General features: G+C 52.8%; 1 protein-coding gene across 1 annotated transcript in view; it reads left to right on the plus strand.

Annotated features, from left to right (window-relative positions):
- Positions 1-24,902, plus strand: part of RIN3 (Ras and Rab interactor 3) — an 80,945-nt gene that overhangs the window by 54,706 nt on the left and 1,337 nt on the right. Inside the window, exons 5-7 of the mRNA XM_032878674.1 lie at positions 479-787; positions 16,955-17,086; positions 22,312-22,475. Coding sequence (XP_032734565.1) covers positions 479-787; positions 16,955-17,086; positions 22,312-22,475 — 605 coding nt within the window. The remainder of the gene's footprint in view (positions 1-478; positions 788-16,954; positions 17,087-22,311; positions 22,476-24,902) is intronic.

The raw sequence follows: 24,902 nt of genomic DNA on the forward strand, positions 1-24,902 counted from the left end.
TGGAAATGGTAGGAAGTCAGATTCTGGTTATACTGTATTCTTGAGCCTCGAGGCAAGTGGATTTGAGAATTCAAAGAGACACATTAAGAATAATTCTACAAAACATTTCCTAGCCCCCGCCCCCGGGCCCTCCATATACAACTGCACAGGTTGTGTACCGCACAACTCCCATGTAAATAGCATCCTTTGAAGTTATGCATTGGTTGGGAGCCCTGTGAGAGTTTCATCAGTTCCAGGCTCTGTGAAAAGCATGAGGATACAGTGTTTCAGTCCCAGAGGGCACCTGTACCCTTGTCTTTGCAGTGTGGCTTTCTGCTGAATGTACTACAAGGGTCTCCTGTGTCAGAACTTCGAGGGGTAGCTGCTGGGGTACTGAGTTTGTCCTACCAGGGACCAGGAGATGGGGACAGCCACACTGTTGGGCACCAAAGCCGGGTGGCTGGGTTCCTCACCCTCCCGCTCTTACCGCCCCCTACAGAAGCGATTGTGGAGTCGGCCTTGTACAAGTGTGTGTTAAAGCCCTTGAAAGAAGCCATCAACTCATGCCTGCGTGAGATCCACAGCAAGGATGGCTCGCTGCAGCAGCTCAAGGAGAACCAGCTGGTGATCCTGGCCACCACCACCACTGACCTGGGTGTGACAACCAGCGTGCCGGAGGTGCCCGTCATGGAGAAGATCCTGCAGAAGTTCACCAGCATGCACAAGGCCTACTCGCCCGAGAAGAAGATCTCCATCCTACTTAAGACCTGTAAGCTCATCTACGACTCCATGGCCCTCGGCAACCCAGGTAGGTAGGCAGCCAGAGGAGCCTGGGCTGGGGGCTCTCTCTAGGAACAGCAATACTGTATGGGCCTGGGACCCCTCCCCATCAAGGATTCCAGAGCCTTTGGAAGGCACGAGAGAACGCTTTCCAGGTTCCGAGGCCTGTTGGGGCAGGACGGGGCATGGTGGGGCGGAATACCTGGGCACCTCTTAGGGGTTACCTGGGGATCAGGTGGAGAGCCATGAGTAGCTTCCACATGGGAGGAGAGCGAGGAGGCCAAGCACACTGCGTTCGTTTGTGTTGATTAGGAGAAAGTTCTCTATGAGTATATTTGGGCCACTATAACAAGTGTCACAAAGCAGGTGGCTGAAACAACACCGTCTCACACTTCTGGAGGCTGGGGGTGGGAGAGCAAGGTGTCATAGGGTCGTGCTCCCTCTGAAGGCTCGAGGGGAGGCTGTGTTCTAGGCCTCTCTCCCAGATTCTGGTAGTTCCTTGGCTTGTGGCAACACTGTGGCGTTCTCTTTGTGTGTGTGTGTGTGTGTCCAAACTTCCCATTTTTAGAGGCCATGAGGCATATTGGATGAGGGGCCCCCCTCCCTGCTCCAGTATGACCTCATCCTAACTGATGACATCCACAGTGACCCTATTTCCAAATAAGGTCACATTCCCAGGAACCAAGAGTTCAGACTTCAACTTAAGAATTTCAGAGGGACCGGGACGCCTGGGTGGCTCAGTTGGTTGGACGACTGCCTTCGGCTCAGGTCATGATCCCGGAGTCCCGGGATCGAGTCCCACATCGGGCTCCCAGCTTCATGGGGAGTCTGCTTCTCCCTCTGACCTTCTCCTCAGTCATGCTCTCTCTCACTGTCTCTCTCTCAAATAAATAAATAAAATCTTAAAAAAAAAAAAAAGAATTTCAGAGGGACAGAAATCAATGTATAATGGCCACTCCAATCAGTTCACATTTTTTATTGCTCAGCAGGAGGTGTGGCAGTGATGCTGATGGGGGGTGGGGAGCATACCTGACCTTGTCTACAACTGAATTTGCCTGGGCCTGACCTTGTCTGGGCTGCCTCGTGGGGCCATGGCCAGAGGGGCTTGTTTGGAGGCTGGCTGGGCTAGGAGGGCCTTGCTCGAATGTTGGGTGGTTGCTTGGCTCTTGATGGGCCAGGAATGTGGGTTACGGGGCCACACATTTCTTTTTCTCCAGCAGGTTAGCCTGGACCTGTACCCATGGCTGTTGTTGGGGTCCAAGGCCTTCCTGGCACAATGCCACTCAGATGTATTTCGCTGGTATGTTTACTCACAAGACCAGCCCAGATTCGAGGGACAAGGAACTAACCTTGCTTGATGGGAAGAGCTGTGAATTAACATAGCAAGGGGCACAGATGTAGGGAAGGGAATTATTGGGACCATTCATAATCAGTTTACCACAGCGCTCCTCTAGGCAGACAAGAATGGGCACGACAGCACCATGGGGCACATCTTAGTGCACAACTTAGTGAGCAGAATGGTGGCTGGATTTCATGCCCTGATCACCTCTTCACCTGGATGCCCTTGTTTAGTGAGCAACCTGTGTGACTATACATGACAGCCGTGGTAATGGAGAGTGGAAAGATTGTGCCGTCTGTTGCCACACAGACTTGGGTTTCAATTCCTGATCTGTAGCTTACTATCTGTGTGTCCTCGAATGATTTACTTAACCCCTTAAAGCCCAGTTTCCTCACCCAAAGAAGCTGTTTTACAAAGGGAACACTCAGACCCCTAATGGTTCAGAAGCCATACTCAGTCACTTCTGAATATTAGAAGCAACATATGTAAAATGTCTACCTCATTGCACAGTACATGGTAGGCCCAGCCAATGCTGGCTGTTTTAAGCTAGGATTCTCTCCATCTGCCTGGGAGAAGAGCAGGCCCGTTTGGCCATAGGCCAGCAAAAAGCAATTGAGGGAATTGAGCAATTCCCTCCCCCAGGAAAGCTCCCTCACAGACCTGGTACAGTCCACAATTCCAAGTGGGAGTCACCCTTTTGGGCTACACGGACCTGCATCCAGTCGCAATCTTAGAAGGAGAATTGTTCCCTGAAAGCAGATCCCATGTCAAGTTAGAACTTCTCATTCACCATTTAGCAGAATGTTGGAAATGGATTGGGAGAGAGAGCCTTGTAGTGGAGACGGGATGGGGAAGTGGAGATTTCATTATCCTGGGGCAGGTGTCAGGCTTTGAGACGCTGGGTCTTATGCGGTCTGGAGCCCAGAGAGCCGTCTAGCATGTGAACTCCACCGCCAAGTATATTCCTTTAAAACCGCCAAGGAAGTAAGATGAGGGGCAGCAAGAGCCTGCAGAACCCCAGGCTCTCACAACACTCTCATCCCCAGGGGTATGGAGACCTGGGGTGGTGCAGGGAGAGCCTCCCAGCAGCAGTGGGAAGCTCAAGGTTAAGACCGGGTCGTGGCATGGCAGAGGCCTGGCCAGGACCTTCCCAGACCTCCTCAGAGTGAGAAGCAAGCCAGATCTGCAGCAGCTGGGTGGCGGGAGCTCAGGGTGCCCTGCACGGTGTGGTGGGGGCGGTGGGGGGCAGCAGTAGAGCTAGACCGAGCCAGACAGGAGACAGAGCCCCGAAGGACCCTTTGCTGCAAGCAGCCTCAAAGAGACACCAAGCAGGCTGGCCTGGGACCTTGGAGGGTCGTGCAGTGAAAGATCCAGGCTTCCTTCCCAGCTCTGTGACTGTATTCTGGTTACTTAGGTGCGTGGAGCCTCAGTTTCCCCCTTAAATGGCCACAGCCATACCCACCTTATTGGCAGGGTGGAGCACTGTTGTGAGATTTAATTGCAAATTTGCACCTAATGCAGCAGCTGGTACTAAATCAGGACAGTTACTTTCCCTGTCTGAACTTCTAATTAGGGGAATCTTTTTCCTCTGGGGCTGTGCCGGGTCTCAAGGTAAAATCAGGGCGAAGGGCTCTACCGACCCTGAGGCATCATGAAGGAGACAATTTGGGGCTAAAAGGAAAATTCCATTCTCATTGAGTCCTAGTTTACTCAGAAGCGTTGGGCTTCCTGCAATTCTTTTGTTCTTTTATTGTTTTAAAGATTTATTTATGTATCTGAGAGAGAGAGAGACAGAGAGAGAGAATGTGTGTGTGAGTGGCGGCACGGCAAAGGGAGAGGGAGAGAGAATCTCAAGCAGATTCCACACTGAGTGCCTGAGTCTGAAACGGGGTTTGATCCCAGGACCCTGAACCAAAGCCAAGAGTCAGATGCTTAACCGACTGAGCCACCCAGGGGCCCCTGCAGTGCTTTTAAACACCCAGGCCCTTGGCTGTGACTTCAAACACCATCATTCTTGCTGATGGTGAATTGATTTACTGAAAACTTAGCAGAGAGCAGGGAATGGGGGAGGGAATGGCTAATTTGGAGGGAAAAGGAAAGGAAAGCAAGGCCTTGGCTAGAGCAGACTGCGCAAGCGAAGCCCAGGGAAGAACAGAGATGAACAAGGGGCCTCAAGGTTTCCCTGTCCTCATGGGAGGGAGGGAGGCTGGATTCTCTCAGCCCAGAAATTCAGGCCAGGGCCAGGGCTCAGTGGGAAGATTTCCCACGGGGAACAGATGGGTTTCTCATCAAGGAACAGTGTGTTCCCCTCCCACTGCTGGGGGAGCACTGGACTATGAGTCCAAGGGCTTCCCATTTCACCGCTGCCATGAGCAGCAGGTGGGGGCTGCCCCCACTCGAGCCTCTGCTTCTTCATCTGGGAGGGAGCAGCTTCTGCCAAGGAGAGCAGGGGTCTTGGGGTTCCATCACATGACCTGGGCTTGAAGCTCAGCTTCGGTGCTGTAGCCTTGGACGTGAATCTCATGGGGCCTCCATGGGTGTGTAAAATGGGGATGAGAAGATGGGCTCATGGGGAGGGTATGGAAAACATCAGAACGGTGTAGGTCTCAGGAGGTACTGATCTCCTCAACCTTGGTCCTCTCAAAATGAGCCTGAGCATGCCTCTCAGGGCTGTTTCGAGGATCAGATGCAATCAGAAAAGTGTGTGAGTGTCTAACATGTGAGGATCCAGGAACAGCTGCCTCCCCACCACAGTGGTTTCCATGCTGGGTTCCCCGGGGTACCCGTTGGGCTACTAAAGGGACACAGCACAGGCAGGGCCACACCCCTGCCTGTCCCTTTTTACACATGGGGTTCAGTGTGGGATTTTGTTTGAAATAACCAGTTCTGCCGCTAAATATTTTAGCTTTTAATTAATTAATTAATTGAGCTAGAGGGGGTGGGGAGGGGGCAGAGGGGGAGAGAGAATCTGAAGCAGGCTCCGTGCCCAGCATGAATCTCAGGACGCTGAGCTCAAGACCTGTGCGGGGACCAAGAGTTGGACACTTAACTGGCTGAGCCACCCAGATGCCCCCATAAATATTTTAGCTTTTAAGCCTTCCATTTGGAAACAACTTTGGACTTCACAAACTTTAGGAATAGAAATGCTGCATTAAAATAGGAATAGCCACATACCATTTGTGGATTGTTAATATCTTGTTTCATTCGCTTTATCATTTACACTCTCTCTGTGCATACGTAATGCTTCTCCTGAATCGTCTGAGAGTGAGGGATGTATATCTTGGCCCTTAACCCCCTAAACACTTTTTTAAGAATGGGGATATTCTCTTGCATAACGCTGTCCACTTTGTAAATTGACGTTGGCAGGATTTTTTTTTTTTAAGATTTTATTTATTCATTTGACAGAGACACAGCGAGAGAGGGAACACAAGCAGGGGGAGTGGGAGAGGGAGAAGCAGGCCTCTTGCCGAGTAGGGAGCCTTATGTGGGGTTCGGTCCCAGGACCCTGGGTTCATGACCTCAGCCAAAAGCAGAGGCTTAACGACTGAGCCACCCAGGCTCCCCGATAGGATATTTTTACCCAAGGCGCCATCTGTATTCCAGGCTGTCCCTGGAGCTAATACGGTCGTTGCTGGCGTTTTCTCCTCCTGTTCGGGAAACAGGCCAGGGTCAGGTGTGCAATTAGTTGTTAGGTGTCTTTTACCTCCTTTAACCCGGAACATTTCCACAGCTTTTTTTTTTTTTTACTGACGTTGATCTCTTAAAGGAATACAGGTTTCCCTCCCCACCCCCCACCTTTGGTTCTTTTTTAATGAGAGTTCCTCATTTTGTGTTTGTCAGATGTTTCCTCGTGATTAGATTGAGGTTATGCGTTTTCTGCCGGATCCCAACTGACTCTTGTTTTTTCTTTTTAAAGATTTTATTTTATTTATTTGGCAGAGAGAGCTCACAAATAGGCAGAGAGGGAGGCGGAGAGAGGGAAGCAGGCTCCCTGCTGAGCAGAGAGCCCCACGTGGTGCTCGATCTCCGGACCCTGAGATCATGACCTGAGCCCAGGTTGCGGCTTAACCCACTGAGCCACGCAGGCGCCCCTCCCGACTGGCTCTTAAAGTCTCTTCTGACTTTGACGTTCCGTGATCCTAGGACCAGGCCATCTTCCCGAGGCCTTCACCTCCCACCTCCCTTCTGCTGGAAGCTTCCAGCGACTTGTGGCTCAAAGTGTGGACTGCGGGCCAGCAGCACTGCAAAGAAGCCCTAGGAGCTCTCAGTGCCCCCCGCCATGGAGAGGCAGAACTTGGGCTTGGGTCCTCCCTCCCTCTGCCAGTGACCCACTCAAAGCAGAACACAGCCCTTCCCTCCCTCCACCACCCCTACCCCAGCGAGCTCCCTCTTTTCCAGGGCTGAGGCCCCACCTAGATGCCTCTGAGCCATTATGGGACACTGGCCAAAGCAGCCTGTGGGGTTCCCGTGGCCCGGCTGCTGGCAGGCTCTGCTGGAGCACTAAAACCACTCAGCTTGGAGATACAGGCCTGAGTTCCCTGGCCGGGCCGTCTCTCCCCAAAGGGCAGCTACTCTCTGTGCCTAGGAGACAAAAGAGCCAGGATTCGAAGCTGGAATTCCCTCTCTCCAAAGCCTGTGCTTTTATGACTGTACCCAGCAGCTAGCCTGGGGACTGATCTCAAGGTTCCTGAATCCCCATCAGGTGCCTCCCCCATGGCAGCAAGTTTAGGGGCCTGTGTCCAGCAGCGCAAGTGTTCACAGAGACAGGTGGCTTTGGCTAGGCGCGGCCCTCCCTCCTATAGCAAGGAGCGGACTGGGTTGTTTGCCTGTGGACTTCATGAGGCTTGGAGAAAGCAGTCAGAACTTCTAGAATCATTTCTCCTGCTGCTTTCACAAACAAATCATTCCCACTTTCTAGAACGGTGTCTAAGAAGATAGATTCAGGGCTAGCCCTACTGTTAGGGAGAAATAGAGTCAGGTCCCGGAGCCCTGCCCTAAAATGCAAGGAGGAGGAAGGAAGGCAGGAAGGAGGAGTGTGGTGTGTACACATGTGGGGTTCTTTCTAAACGAACATAAAGAACCTTTTGATAAAGAGCAGGCAGGAGGAGGAGGAGGGCAGTGAGGGCCAACACACTGCCTTCTTTCTGTGCCTTCAAAAGTCTGTGAAAACACTGTGATGCTACACTTGACGAGATATAACCTGGCTCCTGACTCTGGAGAGAGGGGGCCCAGCAGCCAGGTGGTTAGATGTAAGGGCCAAATTGGTGGGCTCAGGGTCCTGGACCCCTGGGGACCCTTGCCATTCACCTCCCTGGCAGACATCACAGAGCCAACTGGGAATCTGCTGCTGATGCCGTGGGGTGGAGGCTGAAAGTCAAATGGGTAGAGGACGGACCCCGAGGGGCCTGGGACATTGACCAGGGGTCCGGAGGACAGAGAGGGAAATCAGGCTGTTGGTTTTTTAAAAAATCTGTTAAAAAAAGTCTAACCTGATTTCTGATGACACAAGTCACTAATGTTTACTGTTGAAAATGTTCATATTTTGGTGGATTTCCTTCAGCTCTTTTTGAAATAGCTATAGATAGGTAAGTAGATAATTAGTGGAGGAAATTACTTGCTGCTGTAACAGATAAACCCTCTAGTCTTGTGCAGGGAAAGTTCGTTTCTGACTCCTGTCAGTCTAGTCGAATGCAGGAGGGTGTGGGGGTGAGGCTAGGCTCTGCTCCGCATTCAGGGACCAGACTGAGGCAGGCTTGGTAATCCTCTGGACACTGACATCCAGGTGACAGAGAGACAGAGAACATGAGGGCCAGGCCTGGAAGCAAAGCATAACCTTGCTTTTTAAAAATTTTATTATTTATATTATTATTATTTTATTTATATTATATATTATTTATATTATTTATAATAATTTGTAATTTATTATTTCACTATTTATTTATTTGTATTTATTTATTTGAGAGAGAGCATGCACAGAGAGAGGGGAAGAGGGAGGGAGACTCTCAGGCAGACTCCCCGCTGAGCCCAGAGCCCAATGTGGGGCCTGATCTCACCACCCTGAGATCATGACCTGAGATCATGAGCCGTAATCAGGTGTCAGACACTTAACTGACTGAGCCACTCAGGTGCCGCCCATAACCTTGCTTTTACATTCCACACCTGCCATGGGGTTCGGGCCCTCTGAGATGTCATGCTCTGAGGACACCATCACCTTCCTGTCTCGCCTCATAGCCGTGTCTGACAGTTCTCACCTGCCAGGAGCCCGCAGACACCACGTTCATCTCTTTCCAACCGCCTCGTCACTGACTCTTCCCAGGCACTTCGGGAGGTGTGGACACTATGGTTGTCCCCGTGGTACAGTCAAGGAAACTGAGGCTCAGCGAGATCGGCCTGCACATTCAGGGTCATACCCGAGCCAGGGAGTGGTAGAGAGCTGGAACTTGGATCCAGGTCCCGGGCTGAGCCCCTGCGCGGTCCCGCCTCTCCAGGGTGGAACCTCCTCAGGGAAGTCAGACCCAAGTCACAGGTGGCCTCATGCCTTTCCCAGCCAGGCTGGGACTTCTGGCTGCCGGGCTCCAAGCCCATGGCCTATGGGGCTGGACTGGCTTGTGGGCTGAGTTGCCCGAAGAGGAACCCGGGGAGCTGGAGTGATCTCAGGGATGCAGTCTTGTTCAAAGCAGAACTGACGCTCCGTCAGCATCTGCACACAGCCCAAGTGACCCAACAGGGTGGATGGCGGGGTGGGGGGGGGCTTCTCACTTCATGTCAGCTGCACCCTGCAAGGGTGGGGCCTCCACCCAATCGTCCTGCTCCCTGGGCTCCTGGCCTTTCGACCGCGCAGCTGGGAGCTCAGACCAGACCAGTGGTTCACAGTCTGGTCACAGAGAGCTCCCTAGAGGCCACAGGCCTAGCTGGGGGCCATTTGCAGGCCAACCCCCACTGGGAATCAACCAGAGAAGCCAAGTTCTCTATAAAATAACCCCGCATGGAAGGCTCACCCTGGAAACATACACTGAAAACCTCCCGTTATGGATGCTCTCTACTTCCTCCCATCCTGTGTTTCTGGCAAATAAATGCATCCAGTCAGCAGTCCCAACTAACCTTTCTGGACAATATGGGTGTTACCAGGAAAACCCAGTCCCTGGTTTTTTTTGTTTTTTTTTTTTGTTTGTTTTAACTTATTTGTGAGAGAGGGAGAGAGAGAGAGAGAGAGAGTGCAAGCAGGGGGAGCAGCAGGCAGAGGGAGGAGCAGGCTCTCCGCTGAGCAAGGAGCCAGATGTAGGACTCCATCCTGGGATCCTGGGATCATGACCTGAGCCGAAGGCAGATGCTTCACCAACTGAGCCACCCAGGTGCACCCCCACCCCAGTCCCTGTTTTTAAGATGGTCACGGTTCAAGAGGGAACATGGAGCATAAGCAAGTGTCACACACACACAGGGCGACATCCACGCATTCACTTAGCAGATAGATTTATTAAACACCGACTGCATGCCGAGCGCTGGGAAAGGACTGCATTAGGAATGGTACACACAAGGGAATCCCTGCCCTCACATAGCTTTCATTCTGGTGAGGCCATGCAGGTAATAAATCAGGAGACAGAAGTCTAAACGACATCATCAGATGCTGAAACCTATTAGCAGGCAGGCTGAAGGGGCCGGGGGTGTCAGAGGAGCTCGCAGTTCTGCGTTGGAAGGTCAGGGGAGGCCTCTCTGAGTTAATGGAAAGTCTCTGTTTTTCCATCCTGCAGCGACAGGCCGGGGGAAACCCATCATGAGGGCACTAACCTGGATGGTGGGAAGTGGGGGGGTCTTCAGATAAAACTTCATAGAGGAAGGAAGTGGCTTTAAGGGGGAATCATGGAGGAGGACAAAGAGCCAAGGCATTTCACAGTCATGAGCCTTGTCTGCCCCAGGACTATTGCATCAGCCCCTGCTTTCAGTAAGAGCCAGTCAACAGGTTTGGAGGGACAATTACAGTGAGAGGATACACCTTTCTTCTCTCTTAATCAAGAGTCTGCAAAACACAGCCTGTTTTGTATTTATTTATTTGAGAGAGAGCATGCACGGAGAGAGGGGAAGAGGGAGGGAGGCTCTCAGGCAGACTCCCCGCTGAGCCCAGAGCCCAGTGTGGGGCCTGATCTCACCACCCTGAGATCATGACCTGAGATCATGAGCCGTAATCAGGTGTCAGACACTTAACTGACTGAGCCACTCAGGTGCCGCCCATAACCTTGCTTTTACATTCCACACCTGCCATGGGGTTCGGGCCCTCCGAGATGCCATGGCCCCCTAAAAACTCTGGCCCCTAACTTGATTTTGTAAATAAACTCACTGAAACAGCAGCATCTGCTCACTCACACGGTGTCCACGGCTGCTTTTGTTACAGCCGCCGAGTTGAGTAGTTGGGACGGGGACGAAGTGGCCCTCTTAAAAAAAAAAAAAATCATTACTACCTAGTGCTTTCCAGACTCCTCTTTTTAGGTAATTCCTCCCAGACGACAAAACCTAATTTTTAATCCAGCCGCTCACCTGATGCTCCCCACAATCCTGCGTGACGGTCTGAGTGAATGTTATTATTATTCCCAGTTTTCAGATGAGAACACTGAGGCGCAGAGTGAGCGGCCCCAGGTCACACAGCTGGCGGGATTGGGGGTCCCCTAATACAGTGTTCCCCGCAGTCTGCATGACCCCGGTGAGCACGTTCAGCTCTTTTTTTTTAAATCACAACTCTCTTCCAAAACCTGCCCCCCAGTGAAACAGGCATACGGCGCCCAGCCAGTTCTTGAAAGTGTGATGGGCTCCCCGCCCCGTGCCTCCAGATGGAAAACAGATGCTATTTGAGCAAACAAAAAAGCAGGAAGTGCGGGCCGTGGCCCCTAGGGGTTTCGGAGCACAGGCTGACGGACGTGGTCTCTGATCCTTGCAAGCCAGATGTTCAAGCCCAGGACAGTCATTTGGAACTGTGCCTCCGCATCCCAAGTGTGCTGCCTGTCACCAGCTGTGCATGGGCTGAGCTCATGCCTCGGGCTCCTGGCTCCAGGGGAAGGAGAATGAGGCCCTAACTCCCCCGGAATATCAGGGAGGAGCCGGTGCATTTCAACGAACAAGCTTCTGTTTGTCCTCCAGTCGCTAGCAGGTTAGAGAGCCCGTGAGCCCGTCACAGAGAGACCCAGATTCCCGTCACAGCTCCACTACTGGGACACCAGCTGCAGGGCTTTGAGGAAAGTTCTCTGGACCTCGGTTTGCTCATGGTGAGATGGGGCTTGGTGAATCCAAGCCCACGGGTATGCTGAGTCAGCTGGTCATGGGACAGAGCTAATCGCGTGCCTCTCTCCCTGCCTCCATGTTCACACTGGTAGCTTGAAATGGGCCACTGTGGCAATAGTTAAACCGTAGGAATTGGCAAACCCTGCAATCAGAGCTTGTTCTTCCCCTTCGGAGAGCCGGTCGGTGGGCATTTCCCAGCACCACTGCCTAAGACCCACAGCGGCTCCTAGTCTCCTTGATCATGGCCCCAACCGGGGGCACGACAGAGTGAATGCCAGCAGGAACACGCATGTGGCTCAGGTCAGTCCACTGTCAGTGTCTAACATCCCAAGCCCTGAGCTGGGGACTGGGAAGGGCAGAGCCTCTGACAGGTTAAGAGGCTTGCCCCAGCTTACCCAGCCTCCATCCCTGCCCTCAGGGAGCTCACAGTCCAAGGAAAAGGGCTCTGAACTAGTCAAGGTGTTTGGGAGCTAGAGCATGAAGTGTCCAATTGTGCGTGAAGATGTGGAAGAAGGGCAAGGAGAAGTTTGTAAAGGAGAGCTCGGGAGGGTGTCCCGGGCAGAGGGAACTGGGTGTGCAAAGGCACGAGGATTGAAAGCGCCTTTGGAGTTCAGGGAACGGCCCATGATTCAGCACAGAGGAATGTTTTGTGGGAAGGTGATGAAGGCAGAATGTCATTCCGAGTTGGAAGTTGGAAAGTAGAGCGTAGAATAAGCACCAGTAGCTGGGGCAGCCCAGGAGGGCTCCGTGGAGGAGGTGGAACTTGAAGGAGGAATGTGAAATAGCAGGAACATGGGATCCTGCGTAAGAAGAAGTTGCATTCAAGTCCTGGTTCACCGCATCCTAGCCGTGTGATCTCAGGCATGTAGCTTACCTTCCCCAAGGCTCACTTCCCCTCATCTGTAAAGTGGGCACAATTGAATCTAATCCACCTCACGAAGTTGTTTTAGGAATTCACTGGTATAATGTTTATAAAATATGCTTTGCATTTTTAGAGTGTCCCGCAAATGTTGGTGCTGGGTGGGAGATAGAAGGTTGAGGCCTGTGGAAGGCAAGGAGAAGCCAGGTGACTGTGGCCAATCCCGAGGGCCTGGAATGCAGGTGACCCATTCTGAAACCATCGGCTAGATGATGTGGCTAGAAGAGAGTAGAGTCATGCGTGTTGGACAGGTGTTTATGGGTCTAACTGTGGCAGGCCTTGAACTTCAGGCAAAGGGATCTAGACTTGATTCTCTAAGCAGTGGGGAACCATTGATGGTTCTTGAGAAATACGGAGCGCCGCAGAGTCAGGGGGTACTTCCAGGCCTTGCATCCTGGGATTGGGGGCAGGAACCTCCTTGACAGAAATGGGAACGTTCCCAGCAAGGGCTGGTTTCTAGGACATGATGAAACACTTGGCTCGGGCCAGGTGTGGGAAGGACTCGAAGGACCCTGGAGAGGCCCGCCAGAGCCTGGAACCCAGCTTCCTGCTCACCTCTGCTGTGCCCCGCGCTGTGTGCTGCAGGGACAAAGAGGGAATGCTCACGGGAGTTGGAGGGACAGTTAGGGGACCCAGTAACAGGGTGGCTGAACAGAATGTGCTGTGAACCAAGGAGATGCGCCCCAAAGCCCTTCCTGAGTGTCGGCCAGGATTCTCGGGAAGAGCACAGGGAGGAGGAGGAACAACTTTGCATCCCCGCAGGACACAGAGCCACAGTCCAGAGGGCCTCTGAGTCCCAAACCTAGGGCCAGAGCTGGACCCTCCTTCTTGCTGAAGGTCATCACCCCCTCAAGCAGAGCTTCTCGCCCTTGGCACTGTAGACGTCTGGGGTCCAGTACGTCTTTAGTATGCAGGGCTCTCCTGGGTATCATAGGCTGTTCGGCAGCATCCCTGGCCTTGGGGCCTAGAGCACCCCCGTTCTAATGTGACCCCCAAACAGCGACTCTAGACATGACCCAGTGACTCCCGAAGGGAAACTTGGGCTGGTGGTGAACCACTGCTTGTAAGCACAGGAGCTCACCTGATTATATTCCCCGTTGAGTTATTAACACGATAGCAAGCAGAAATTGGTGTTCTGGAAGCCTGGTGAAATTCCATCAGCTCTCTGCCAGCGGGGGAGTTAGAGGTGAATTCCGAAAGGCACAGGACTGTGTCCCATCAGTTCCCATCTCATAACTCAGACCAGAGAAGACTCTCCTGTGGGCCAGGATTCTAATAATTAAATTATCAATATGAAAAACAACTCCCGGCACAAAATCTTGCTCCAGGAACCTTTAAGTTGTGTCTCAGGCTTATAAAGGTTTAGGGCAAAGCTTTCTTTCTCTAAAATAGACTCATTTGGTGCAGGGAGGGGACAGGAACCTTGTAACAAATAACCAAGAGAGCCTCCAAACACAGAGCTGGAAGGGGGAAGAATAGATTTTTTTAGCAGGCATTTTCCACGGGAGCATGTGGGAGCCCTCTGGGTACATCTTCGTATAGAATTCTCACCAAAATCCCATAGCGTGTCGTGTGATCTGTGTCACATCATGCATGACTAGAAATCGGGTTCAGAGAGGTATAGCAGTTAGCCCGGGGTCACACAGCTGAGGCTCATGCTCTGGGTCTGACTCTATGTGTTACCCACCCCTCCAGCCTGTTTATTTCACGGATGGAAAAACTGAGGCCACTTGAGAAAGCAGAACAGAGATGTCAGTAACAGCTCACTTTTCGGTAGCACTTTGCTGGTCTGGGACACATTTGTATTTTCTCGAAAACCCAGGAAGGCCATCAGGGCTGGTGTTGCTGGCCCCATTTTGCAGATGTAGGAACAGAGTGTGGCCAGGAAGCTGGCCACAAGGCACAGTGTTCTCTGGAAAACCAAGCAAGGACAAGTTGTGAGCCGAAGGGGCACCCCTTGGACAGACATTATCGGGCTGTCCGGGGGTGTGTCTTGGAGGACATGGGAGGAGGGGCTGGCCTGGTGTGTGCTGGAGAGGTGTGACATGGGGATCCCACCAGAGCAGTGCTCGATTGCACCCCTCAGGGGTGACCCAGCACCACAAGAGGGTGCCCCGGTGCCCTAAGAGGGTGCCCGCCTGCACGGACTCAGGCAGCGGGAGAGAACGCCACTGGCGGGGCTGCTGATTTCAACACAGAGCTCTCCTGCTCCTTTCAAAACCTCTTTCACGCTGTTTCTCTTACTCACATCTTTCTGGTCCCCACCAGAATCCAGAAAAATCCGATCTTATTACCTGGTCAGGTAGCACCCAAGGAATAGGGTGGTTAATAAGAGGGCTTACGTGAGTGAATGAATGAATGAACTTGAAAGAATGATCAGGTGGGCCTTGGCCGAGCTGTTCTGGCCACTCACTGGGAGCACTTTCTACTGGGATTTGTAGCTCGAGTTCTGGAAATGTTAGGACACGGCCCAGACTGCTGATCTCAACAAAATGGGGTTGATTCCCCTCTTGGGTACCTGCATTCTGGTGCAACTCCGTTCCTCTCTCCCGTTCCTCTCTCGTGGCCCTTCCTCATCCTCAGGGCCTTTTCCTCTGCAAAACAATGCCTCATTCACATAATAGTCACAGGGACTGGGGGTGGAAGGGGAGGCCTAGCGATGAAATTCTAGCTTCTTTCCCAGAAGCACTCACCCCGAGCCACATCTTGAGGCAACGCAATGAAAATCTCAAAGTCAACCTAAGCCCCTGTGTGGGCCAAAGGAACTTGCCGATCGTGTCCCCCTTGTGAAGCTACATGGGAAATGTTTATGTTAGCCCTAAGCCTTAGAGAGATGTCTTTGGGCCCCCGAGAAACTGGTGTGTTTTCTTCTCATGGTCAATGAGAAGCAGGTAACTGATTGTGTTTTCCTCTTCGCTTTGGCCACCGGGAAGCTCAACCCAAATTTGAGGCACTAAAGGCGCACTTGCATGGGTCTTTGCTCATTCACATCTCTGTTTTTCCTGTGGCTTACAGTTCTTCTGGTAATTTAGAATTTTCCTGACATTTACATTTTTATTCAGATTTTACTGTTTGATCCTATGTTTGCCGACAGTCACCCAACTCCTTTGTAAAACGTAGGATGTAGGAATACATCTTTGAAAGAACTTTAATTGCTTGACATGTATTTGGACCAATTATTAATCTCACCCAAGACAGAAAGGGCAGCAGCCATGGTATGGATCTTTCTAGAGTTCTCCTGTCACCTCCAGATGAGTCTGGGGGCTCTGTATGGCCATTCTCCACTGTGCAAAGCTGCTCAGCCAAGCTTTCCTTCTCCCCAGTGCACTCAGAGGTATGCCAAGATGCCCAGTGAGGGACTCCAGCGGCTTCTGTCCTTGTAGGAATTCTTCCCCTCCGTGGCCAGCCTCTGACTTGGCATTGCCAAACGGTTAGTCTCCAGAGCCGGCGCAGAACCACGCTGGGAAGGCGTCCCTCAGGCCTACCATCTCGCCCTCCTCTCTTCTCCAAGGCATCTGTTACCGTCAGATGCTCTGAGCCATGACCATTTTCCACAAAAGCAGAAGTGATGGGTTATTCCTTTTCCTTTTTTTTTTTTTTAAGATTTTATTCATTTATTTGAGAGAAAAAGAGAGAGCATGAGCAGGGGGCGGGGAGACCGAGAAGCAGGCTCCCCACTGAGCCCGACACAGGGCTCCATCTCAGGACCCCAGGATCGGGACCTGAGCAGAAGGCAGATGCTTAAATGACTGAGCCACCCAGGTGTCCTGTGTTGGGTTATTCCTTTCAGAGGTATTTACATTTTAAAAGAACCCCCTCTGGAAAGGGCCCTGCTGACCCCAGTGGAGTGAAGGCTGAATGGTAGAATTTCCAACCACATAGTACTGGTGAAGGGAGGGCTTTCTGTTTAGCAGTTGGAAGGGGAGATGTGTGCTGAAAAGGGACAAGGAAACCTCCCAGAATACATCATTACTAGAGAGACAGCTGTTTCTGGGTGGCTCCGTGAGTAAGTGTGATATGAACTTGACTGTTGAATAAGCAGCAAGGAGAGGAAGGGACGCCTGGCTGGCTCTGTTGCTAGAGCGTGCGATACTTGATCTCAGGGTGGTGAGTTCGAGCCCCACGTTGGGTGTTGAGATTACTTAAAAATAAAATCTTTGGGGCGCCTGGGTGGCTCAGTGGGTTAAATCCTCTGCCTTCGGCTCAGGTCATGATCTCAGGGTCCTGAGATCGAGCCCCACATCGGGCTCTCTGCTCAGTGGGGAGCCTGCTTCCTCCTCTGTCTCTGCCTGCCTCTCTGCCTACTTGTGATCTCTGTCAAATAAATAAATAAAATCTTAAAAAAAATAAAATCTTTTAAAAATGCAAAAATAAAGCAGCAAAGGGCGTTGAGGGGAAAGAGCTGGGCAAGAGGGAGGGGCTGGCTCCTGCCCACTCCAGGGGAGGGTGTCTCTCTCGGTTCCTTCTTCCCAAACCTGGACTGTGTCTCGGACCTCCCTGAGAGGGCTGATCGCAGGTCGCCCCTGTCCTGAGTCCTGAGAAAGCAGTAAGTTTCCTCTCCCAGGGGTGACCATCACTGTCCCAGTAAATCACTGCTCTTCCTCCGGCCGGGGAACAGCTCACACTGAGACCCTCATGCTCACCACCTTCTGCGTCCTTTCTCCTCCCAGGGAAGCCCTACGGGGCAGACGACTTCTTGCCCGTGCTCATGTACGTGCTGGCCCGCAGCAACCTCACGGAGATGCTCCTCAACGTGGAGTACATGATGGAGCTCATGGACCCCGCCCTGCAGCTGGGGGAGGGTGAGTCACCAGCCCCAGCCGGGCCCTAGGCCACCGGCTGGCCACCGAGCCTGACGCATACCACCGGCCTCAGCCAAGCCCAGGGTGCCCTACACAGCCCAATAAGCCCTTCCCGGATGCCAGATTCCACAGAGCCCCGGGGACAAGACACGGGCCCCATGTAGGTGCTGTTCTTGGAGGGTCACAGACAAGCAGAGGAGCTGGGCCTGTCAAGAGATCTGTCACCACTTCTTGACAAATGTTGGAATGATGGGAAGCCCAGAGTGTATGGGAGCCCATTGCCCAGGCTGTGCAGTCAGGGAAGGCTTCCAGGAGGAGGTGATACCTGAGCTGAGCATTGAAGGGTGGATAGGAGCCAGACAGTTAAAGTGGGAAAGGCATTCTTCACAGAGGGAAAGGGAACAGCACAAAAGGTAAGCCTGAAGCAGTGGGTAGACCCATGGAAAGGAGTCTGAGCAGGAAATAATGATCAGTTCTTAGACCGGGGTGGCCCTGGGAGCTGTCGGCCCCTTGCTCATTCAGCCCTGGCCAGGCCCCCCTGTCCGTGAGAGAAGTTTAATGCTATGGACAAGGAGCCCTGCACTCCCCAGTCGGATGATGGTAGAGTGGTTTGCCCCACCCCACGCTCAGTTTCCCTTCCCCTTTCGCCCTTCCCACCACTTCCCCCCACCCACTTAGCCTTGGCCACTCCTCCACCGGGAATCCCTGAGGTACGGCCCACCCAGATCTCAGCTCTGAGGAAGCCCCGAGATGTCCTGTGAGATGTCCGCCCCAAAGAGCAGAGTGAAACTCTCAGGGCCTGAGTGTCCCCTTTGGGCCTTGTGGTTCTTGAGATAAGCTGGTCTTCTTTGCATCTTGTTTGCAGTTTTAGGGTGATAGCGTGAAGAGTGTGGTTCTGTGAGTTCTTGGAAACTCAGAGGAGCGTGGAAAGCCTTGAAACTGGCTGTCACGTAGAACTTGGACGAGGGCTCTGGGACCTCTGGAACTATGTATTTCTCCTCGTTAGTTAAAAATTGTCTGCAGCTGGAACAACTTGTCTTCCAGAGAATGTAGGATTTCAGCGGAAACCAGGCTTCTTTCGGCAGGGATGATCTGTTGCCCAGGGTATCCATCCATCAATCCCCTACCCACCCATCACCCACCACCCATCTATCTCTCCATCCACCTCCAGGAGGTGTTTACCAGGAGTAAAGATGCAGGCGGGCTGCGTCTTTTTTTTTTTTTTTTTAAGATTTTATTTATTTATTTGACAGACAGAAATCACAAGTAGGCAGAGAGGCCAGGCAGAGAGAGAAAGGAGGAAGCAGGCTCCCCACTGAGCAGAGAGCCCCATGCAGGGGTCGATCCCAGGACCCTGGGGTCATGACCTGAGCGGAAGGCAGTTGCTTTAAACCAAGGCACTGCCTGTGGCTCCTCCCAGCAGCCCTGTACCGCCCCCAAGTGGCGACAGATCCTGCCCGCGGCAGCTGAGGGCCCCAGGACACACTTTATGTCATGCTGCACAAACCAGGAGGCCTCCCTGCACCTCTCTCTGTTCTTGCCTTGAGAGCCAAAGTGGGAAGTCACAGCACCCAGGACAGGCCCTGGCTTACAGGTGTTGGCCCCCTGGTAGTGAGATGGTGTGGGGGTCTCCAGCTGGAGCCGGGGCTTCAACCCGTCAAGTCTGACAGCTGGCAGGCCTCCATCTAGAAGTATCTGGCCCTAGGGGCAGAGGGACAGAGACCAGCCAGGGCTGGAGGGCAGTGTTCCTGAGTGTCCCCAGCTTTGCCTTCTGTCCTAGCTGGCTGGTGGCACACAGGTGTTCCATCCCCAAAGCCCCTGAGGCTCCAGTAAGAAGAGGCTGCCTAGAGGGGAAGGGGAAGCAGAGCGCCTGCCCTTGGTGCTCTGAGGAGATCAGAGATGCCTAGGGCAAAGGCCAGCCCTTACTTCCCTGTAAGAGGAGAACACAAGTGGATAAAAGGAGAGTTTTGCAGGCTGGATTTCCATCCTGGTTTTGCCTCTGATTGGCTGAAGACCTTGGACATGTCACTTCTCTGGCATGGGAAAGTGCACATGCCGGGGTAGATTTGGGGTTTTCAAACTCTGGGCACCCCAGCATTCTCCATTCAATGAAAGGCTTGCCAGTCTGATTCTGTGCCCTCTGAGACCCGTGTTCTTTCAGCTCATTCCAGGTGCTGCTAATTTGGTAAAAGACCAGTGATTGGGTCCCAATTTCTTTGCAGCAGGCTTATCAGGCATGGGAGATCAGGGACTTCCTGTAACAAGTAGAGGGGGTCTGAATGCTGGGCGGATGGGACCCAGGCTCCCGTCTAGCCTCTCTCTGCAGTTCCTACTGCTCTGGGCACTCAAGGTCAAATGGGAGACCCAGGTAGCTCTGGGCACCTGGCTGGAGCCTGCTCAAAATCCAGACCTCTCCTAGAAGCACCCTCCGGGACATCTTTGCCCATGTCCCCTCTGCACTCTGGCTGACGGCTGGCCATGCTTTACAAATATCTTAATAGGGGTCCTGAGTTTTCTCCATCAAAGGACAACACTCCCCGAAGGGAACAACGAGCTCCCAAACTCATGGTTGGGGGGGGGGTCGCCTGCCACCTAGTGGTCCTGATGGGTACTGCATGGCATGGCCCCAAGTCGAAGGGAAGCTGGCCGCAAGAGGGTGAGATTCCAACCCTGCCGCGCCCCGCCCCCCGCATCTTTCTGCCTTAGGTCCCCTAACCACCTGCCTTATTGACACCTTAAAGCCGTGCACTTGACAGTATTCATCTCACTTACTTTTCACAGCATCCTGGGAAAAGTAAATGAGGAAACAGGCATAGAGAGGACAGTAACTCCCCAGAGATCCCAGGGCCTGGGAGGCACGCCAGCTAGAGAGGGATGCTGGGAACAGCCAGGTCTGGCGGCCCCAGGGAAGGGTTTGGGCATAGTTGGCTTTAAGCTAGACTGGAAAGGGAGACACATGAGTGGTTTTGCGGCTGGCTCTTCTCCGATAAGGGATACCAACCCAGGTTCTAGGTTGGCTTTGACATGAGCATCACACCTTCCCCAGCCAGGCTGTGAACTTTTTTCCCATATTGGTGTGGAATTTGTAGTCATCCAATATAACAGGAATGCTTGGGGCTGCGGATAACTCACGATGTAACTAATAATGGTTTAAAAGTCGGGGAGGGGGCACCTGAGTGGCTCAGTGGGTTAGGCCCGTGCCTTCGGCTTGGATCGTGGTCTCGGGGTCCTGGGATGGAGCCCCGCGTCAGGCTCTCTGCTCAGCAGGGATCCTGCTCCCCCCGCCCCAACTCTCTCTCTGCCTGCATCTCTGTCTACTTGTGATCTCTGTCAAATAAATAAATAAAATCTTAAATAAATAAATAAATAATAAAAGTCGGGGAGGGGGGGCACCTGGGTGGCTCAGGCAGTTAGGCGTCTGCCTTCAGCTCAGGTCATGATCTCGGGGTCCTGGGACGGAGTCCCACATCAGGCTCCCAACTCAGCAGGAAGTCTGCTTCTCCCTCTCCCTATGTGATCTTTCCCACTCTCACTCGGTCTCTAATAAATAAAAAAATCATAGAAGAAGCAACTGATGATGATGGCAGGTTTTAGTCCCGTCATCAGGAAATCGGGATGCGCCTCTTTCCATTGTTCTGTAGGATGTGAGCCTTTGTCTTTGTGCCTGTCACCTCCGATCTGCAGACAGCACTGTGCCCCGGTCTCACCTCTGTGTTCGAGGCAGGAGGAAGGAGGACAGGCAAAACCCAAGACCATAGCAATCCTTTCAAAAAAGACTTTCCTCAAAGGTCCTCCCACCACCAAGGATTTCCACTTACATCTAAGTAACCAGAATGGGGTCCCCTGCTCTCTACTCCGAGCTGCAAGAGAGTCTGGGAAGTGAGCATTTTTAGTTAATTGTTCCTTCCCTCCCAAAAGTTGAGTTCAATTATTCAGAAAAAAAGAGAAGATGGGATTTGCTTTAGTCACTACGAGAATCAGCCTCATGTCAGAAATCCATGTCCTGGGGGTGCCTGGGGGGCTCAGTCGGTTAAGCATCCAACTCTTGATTTCAGCTCAGGTCACAATCTCAGGGTTGTAAGATCAAACTCCTCCTCAAGCTCTATGCTCAGTGTGGAGTCTACTTATCCCTCTCCTTCCCACTCTGTCCCCTCCCCCCCCCACTCTCTTGCAAATAAACAAATAAATAAAAAACCAAGAGAAGAAATTCTTGTCCCAGCCCCTAAAGGGCTTGGGAGGGAGCCCTGGGAAGTGGGAAGGAGGCCCATGAAGAGCCACATGACCTTGACCAAGCCGCCCTCTATCTCTCTAAAGTGACAGGGCTCAGCGAGGTCAGTGGTTTGCAAACCTTTTAACTCAAATCCCTAGCAAGCTAAAAAGAGTGAACTTCTAAGCATCTATGCAAATGATTTTCTTTTATCTTAAAACCTCATGTAAATTTTGCTGACTGAAGTATCTCAACACTTAAATTACCTTTGGAAACACTTGTGAATTAACTTAAGAAGTGAAAAGGAACAGAGAAATGAAGAATTTGAATTTTTTACTTCCCTTAAATCTTTAAAAATCGTGTGTAAAAGTCTAACCATAACTAAAATTTTTCTACATCTCTTGAAAAGTATTTTTTAGACGAGGACATATATGTGTGTGTCTATCTAGACACACACACCCAGACATACACACGCGCATATCATGGTGAGAAGTCTCCCAGCCACCCCTTTCCCCGACCCAAAAAACATCCACGATTATCAGTTTGTCATGTGTCCTTTAAACTTTAAAACATTCCAGGGGTGCCTGGGTGGCTCAGTGGATTAAAGCCTCTGCCTTTGGCTCAGGTCATGATCCCAGGGTCCTGGGATTGAGCCCTGCTTCGGACCCTCTGCTCAGCAGGGAGCCTGCTTCCTCCTCTCTCTGCCTGCTTCTCTGCCTACTTGTGATCTCTGTCTGTCAAATAAATAAATAAAATCTTTAAAAAAATTTTTTTTAAACATTTCAAAACTCATTTTAAAAATAAGTTCCACCCTGAAGGGGAGCCAAAGACCATCTTTGCGGGGGGGCGGTGCTGGACCTCAGGAAGCTTGTGCACGCAAGGGCGCAGGTGACCTAGGAGTAGGAGTGCCCCAGGCAGCGGTGGTGGGTGGAGCTTGGAGGAAGACAGCGGTGGTGGGTGGAGCCTGGAGAGGCTAGCTAGGTGGTCCCAGCTCAGCTTCCCCGCCCTGTCTCCGCAGGGTCCTACTACCTGACCACCACTTACGGGGCCCTGGAGCACATCAAGAACTACGACAAGATCACGGTGACCAGGCAGCTCAGCTTGGAGGTGCAAGACTCCATCCACCGCTGGGAGCGCCGGCGCACGCTCAACAAGGCCCGAGCCTCGCGCTCCTCCGTGCAGGTGATGCATGGGACGGGTGGGCTGGCAGGGGGGCAGGGGCCAGCGGGCAGTGTGGCAGACACCAGTCCCATGGCCCCCCAGCTCAGCGAGCCTGACACCGTCTGGATGCGAGGGCAGAGTTTTAGAAGAGTATCACAGCACCATCGGTGTTTGAGTTGAGCAGACAAGACCTGAAGGGGGTATGGAGAGGGAATGAGAATTTTATCCACACTCCTTAGTGCCCGCTATGCCCGGAGATATGGACCTAGTCTTGCCAGTTCCCCGTTGGGGAGCCCATGAGCGGACCTGCAGCCTTTCCTCTTTTGTCCCTGGACAAATGCAGCAGCTGCCAGGGTCCCCTGCCCACGTCCCCTGCCCTTAATCTGTCTCTCCAATCCAGCCACCATTCTCCCCAGCTCTCCCTAGACACACTCAGTATTCAAGCCGTGCATGGCCAGGACTCTTGCCGCCTACACGGTCATCTTCCCCCATATCCCTACACGGTATTCAGTCACCCAATCCCCCGTTCCCTGAATGAGCTGAACTCAAGTCCCTGGTGCTCAGCCTCTGCCAACACTCATCAGTTTCCCTTCCTCCACTGGCTTGAAACCACCTCCCCAACTGTCCTCCCCTCCTGCGGCCCAGGTTAGATGCCCTCCTCTGTGCTTCTTGTGGCTGCTTCCCCCCACAGATAACACGTATCACACTGTATTGCGACTAAGTTGAAGCTGTTCCTCTGGAAGGGAGGGCCCATGGCTCACGTGTCACACCCAGGGCCTGGGACAGAATGGGATTGAGCTGTGTGCAGAATGGACAGAGTTAAAACATCGAGCCAGGCAGCAAGCCATAGCTGTAAATAGCTCTGCAGTCTCACTCCCTTGGCACCCAGAACACACCGGACCTGAACCCTACCCATGACTTTCAGGATGGCCTCTCTAGAACAGGCAGAACCCAGGTCTGGGAGGCAAACAGCTGAAGTTCTGCACCTACGTCTGTACTAACTTGGTGTGTGACCCTGAGCCATCTCTGCCCCTCTCTGGAACTCAGTTTTACCATCAGCTCAGGTGGACTGGGGACCAGATGAGCTCTGCCTCCCCAATACATGTTCTAGGCTACTGAGATGAGGTCTCCCCTCCTCTAATCAGTGGTGTCTTGATAATGTTAGTAACTGGGTATCTGAGGAGAAAAAAAGCAGCTCTGATCCCCTGTCAATTTCCGTGGTGGAAATACTCCTACCCCGGCCAATTTCAAGCTACCAACGTGGCATCACTGAACTTGAGATTAGGAAGAGATAGACCTGATTGGCTTTCTCAGGCTGGTTAGGAGTGGCCTCCAGCCCACCACCACTCCTGATCCCCTCCTGGGACGCACGTCTCTCCACTGTGACAACACGAGCACTCTTGATCCAAGCCTGACCACCAGACTCCTTCCTTCTTGCTTCTACTTTGTACGTTCCCAGGGCTAAGCCAGGCAGAGCATCAGTGCCCGTCACTGAGGAGGTCAAACTTAGGAGAGAGGCCTGGGATGGGGGACAAAGAACCCCCTCAGTGCGATCTCTGGGGTCTGGGGAGGACACCACTCTGTAGCTATAATTACAATCACTCTTGAAGTGGTGATTGTGGCCCCAGACAGCTGTGCTGTTACCAGCCTTCCACAAGGGGGCGGCCCCGCGCCCACGGCCTCCTACCTGCCTTCGAGTTGCGACAAGGACTCCAAAGGCACTGCCTTACTCTGTCCGCTTCCTCACAGCCAAGGTGTAGGGACTGGTATTATCCCAGTTTACAGTTGAGGAAGTGGAGGCTCAGGGAGGTCAGGGCCACACAGGGGGAGCAGATTAAAGCCAGGCAAGAACTCGGTGGCCCCACCTTCCGCCATATGGCCCTCCCTCTGGGGCTGGTGGAGGAAGGTGGAGATGCTGTTCAGGTTTGCGCGTGTGTTCCCAGACTCAACCCCGCGGGCATCGCCTCACCCCTGCCCGCCTAGCTCCTGCAGTTCCCCTCTTCATTCACCCTAAACCCTCCTTCAGGCCTCGCGCCCCTTCCCCTTTCTCTAAGCCTCTCGCCCCTCCTCCTTGGAGCCCCCACTGCCATCCCCAAGCTTCTCCAGCCTCCAGGGCCGAACTGGTTCCGTCAGCCTTAGCACCGTGGGCTGCTGGGCCTGGGGTCTGCACATTCGATATTACTTATACAGCCTCAATGCCTCAGCCCTGGGCCTGGGGTCGGGACGCGGGGTTGGGGAACGTGGGGAGGAATTGTTGAGGAAGTGGGTGACGGATGAATAATGACGGCGAGGCCGCCGGCTGGCCACCAGGGGGCGGTCTCGCTCCTCATTGCTGAGACGCACCCCTGCAGACCTACCTGGCCAGGTCCACCCGTCTAGAGGCGAGGCTCAGAGACAGAAGGACCTGGGCCGTGGGTCACACAGCGGGGTCAGCCGCAGGGTCCCCGA

This window comes from Lontra canadensis, unplaced genomic scaffold (assembly GCF_010015895.1).
Source record: "Lontra canadensis isolate GAN:19392208 unplaced genomic scaffold, GSC_riverotter_1.0 scaffold64, whole genome shotgun sequence".
In the NCBI taxonomy this organism is placed as follows: domain Eukaryota; kingdom Metazoa; phylum Chordata; class Mammalia; order Carnivora; family Mustelidae; genus Lontra; species Lontra canadensis.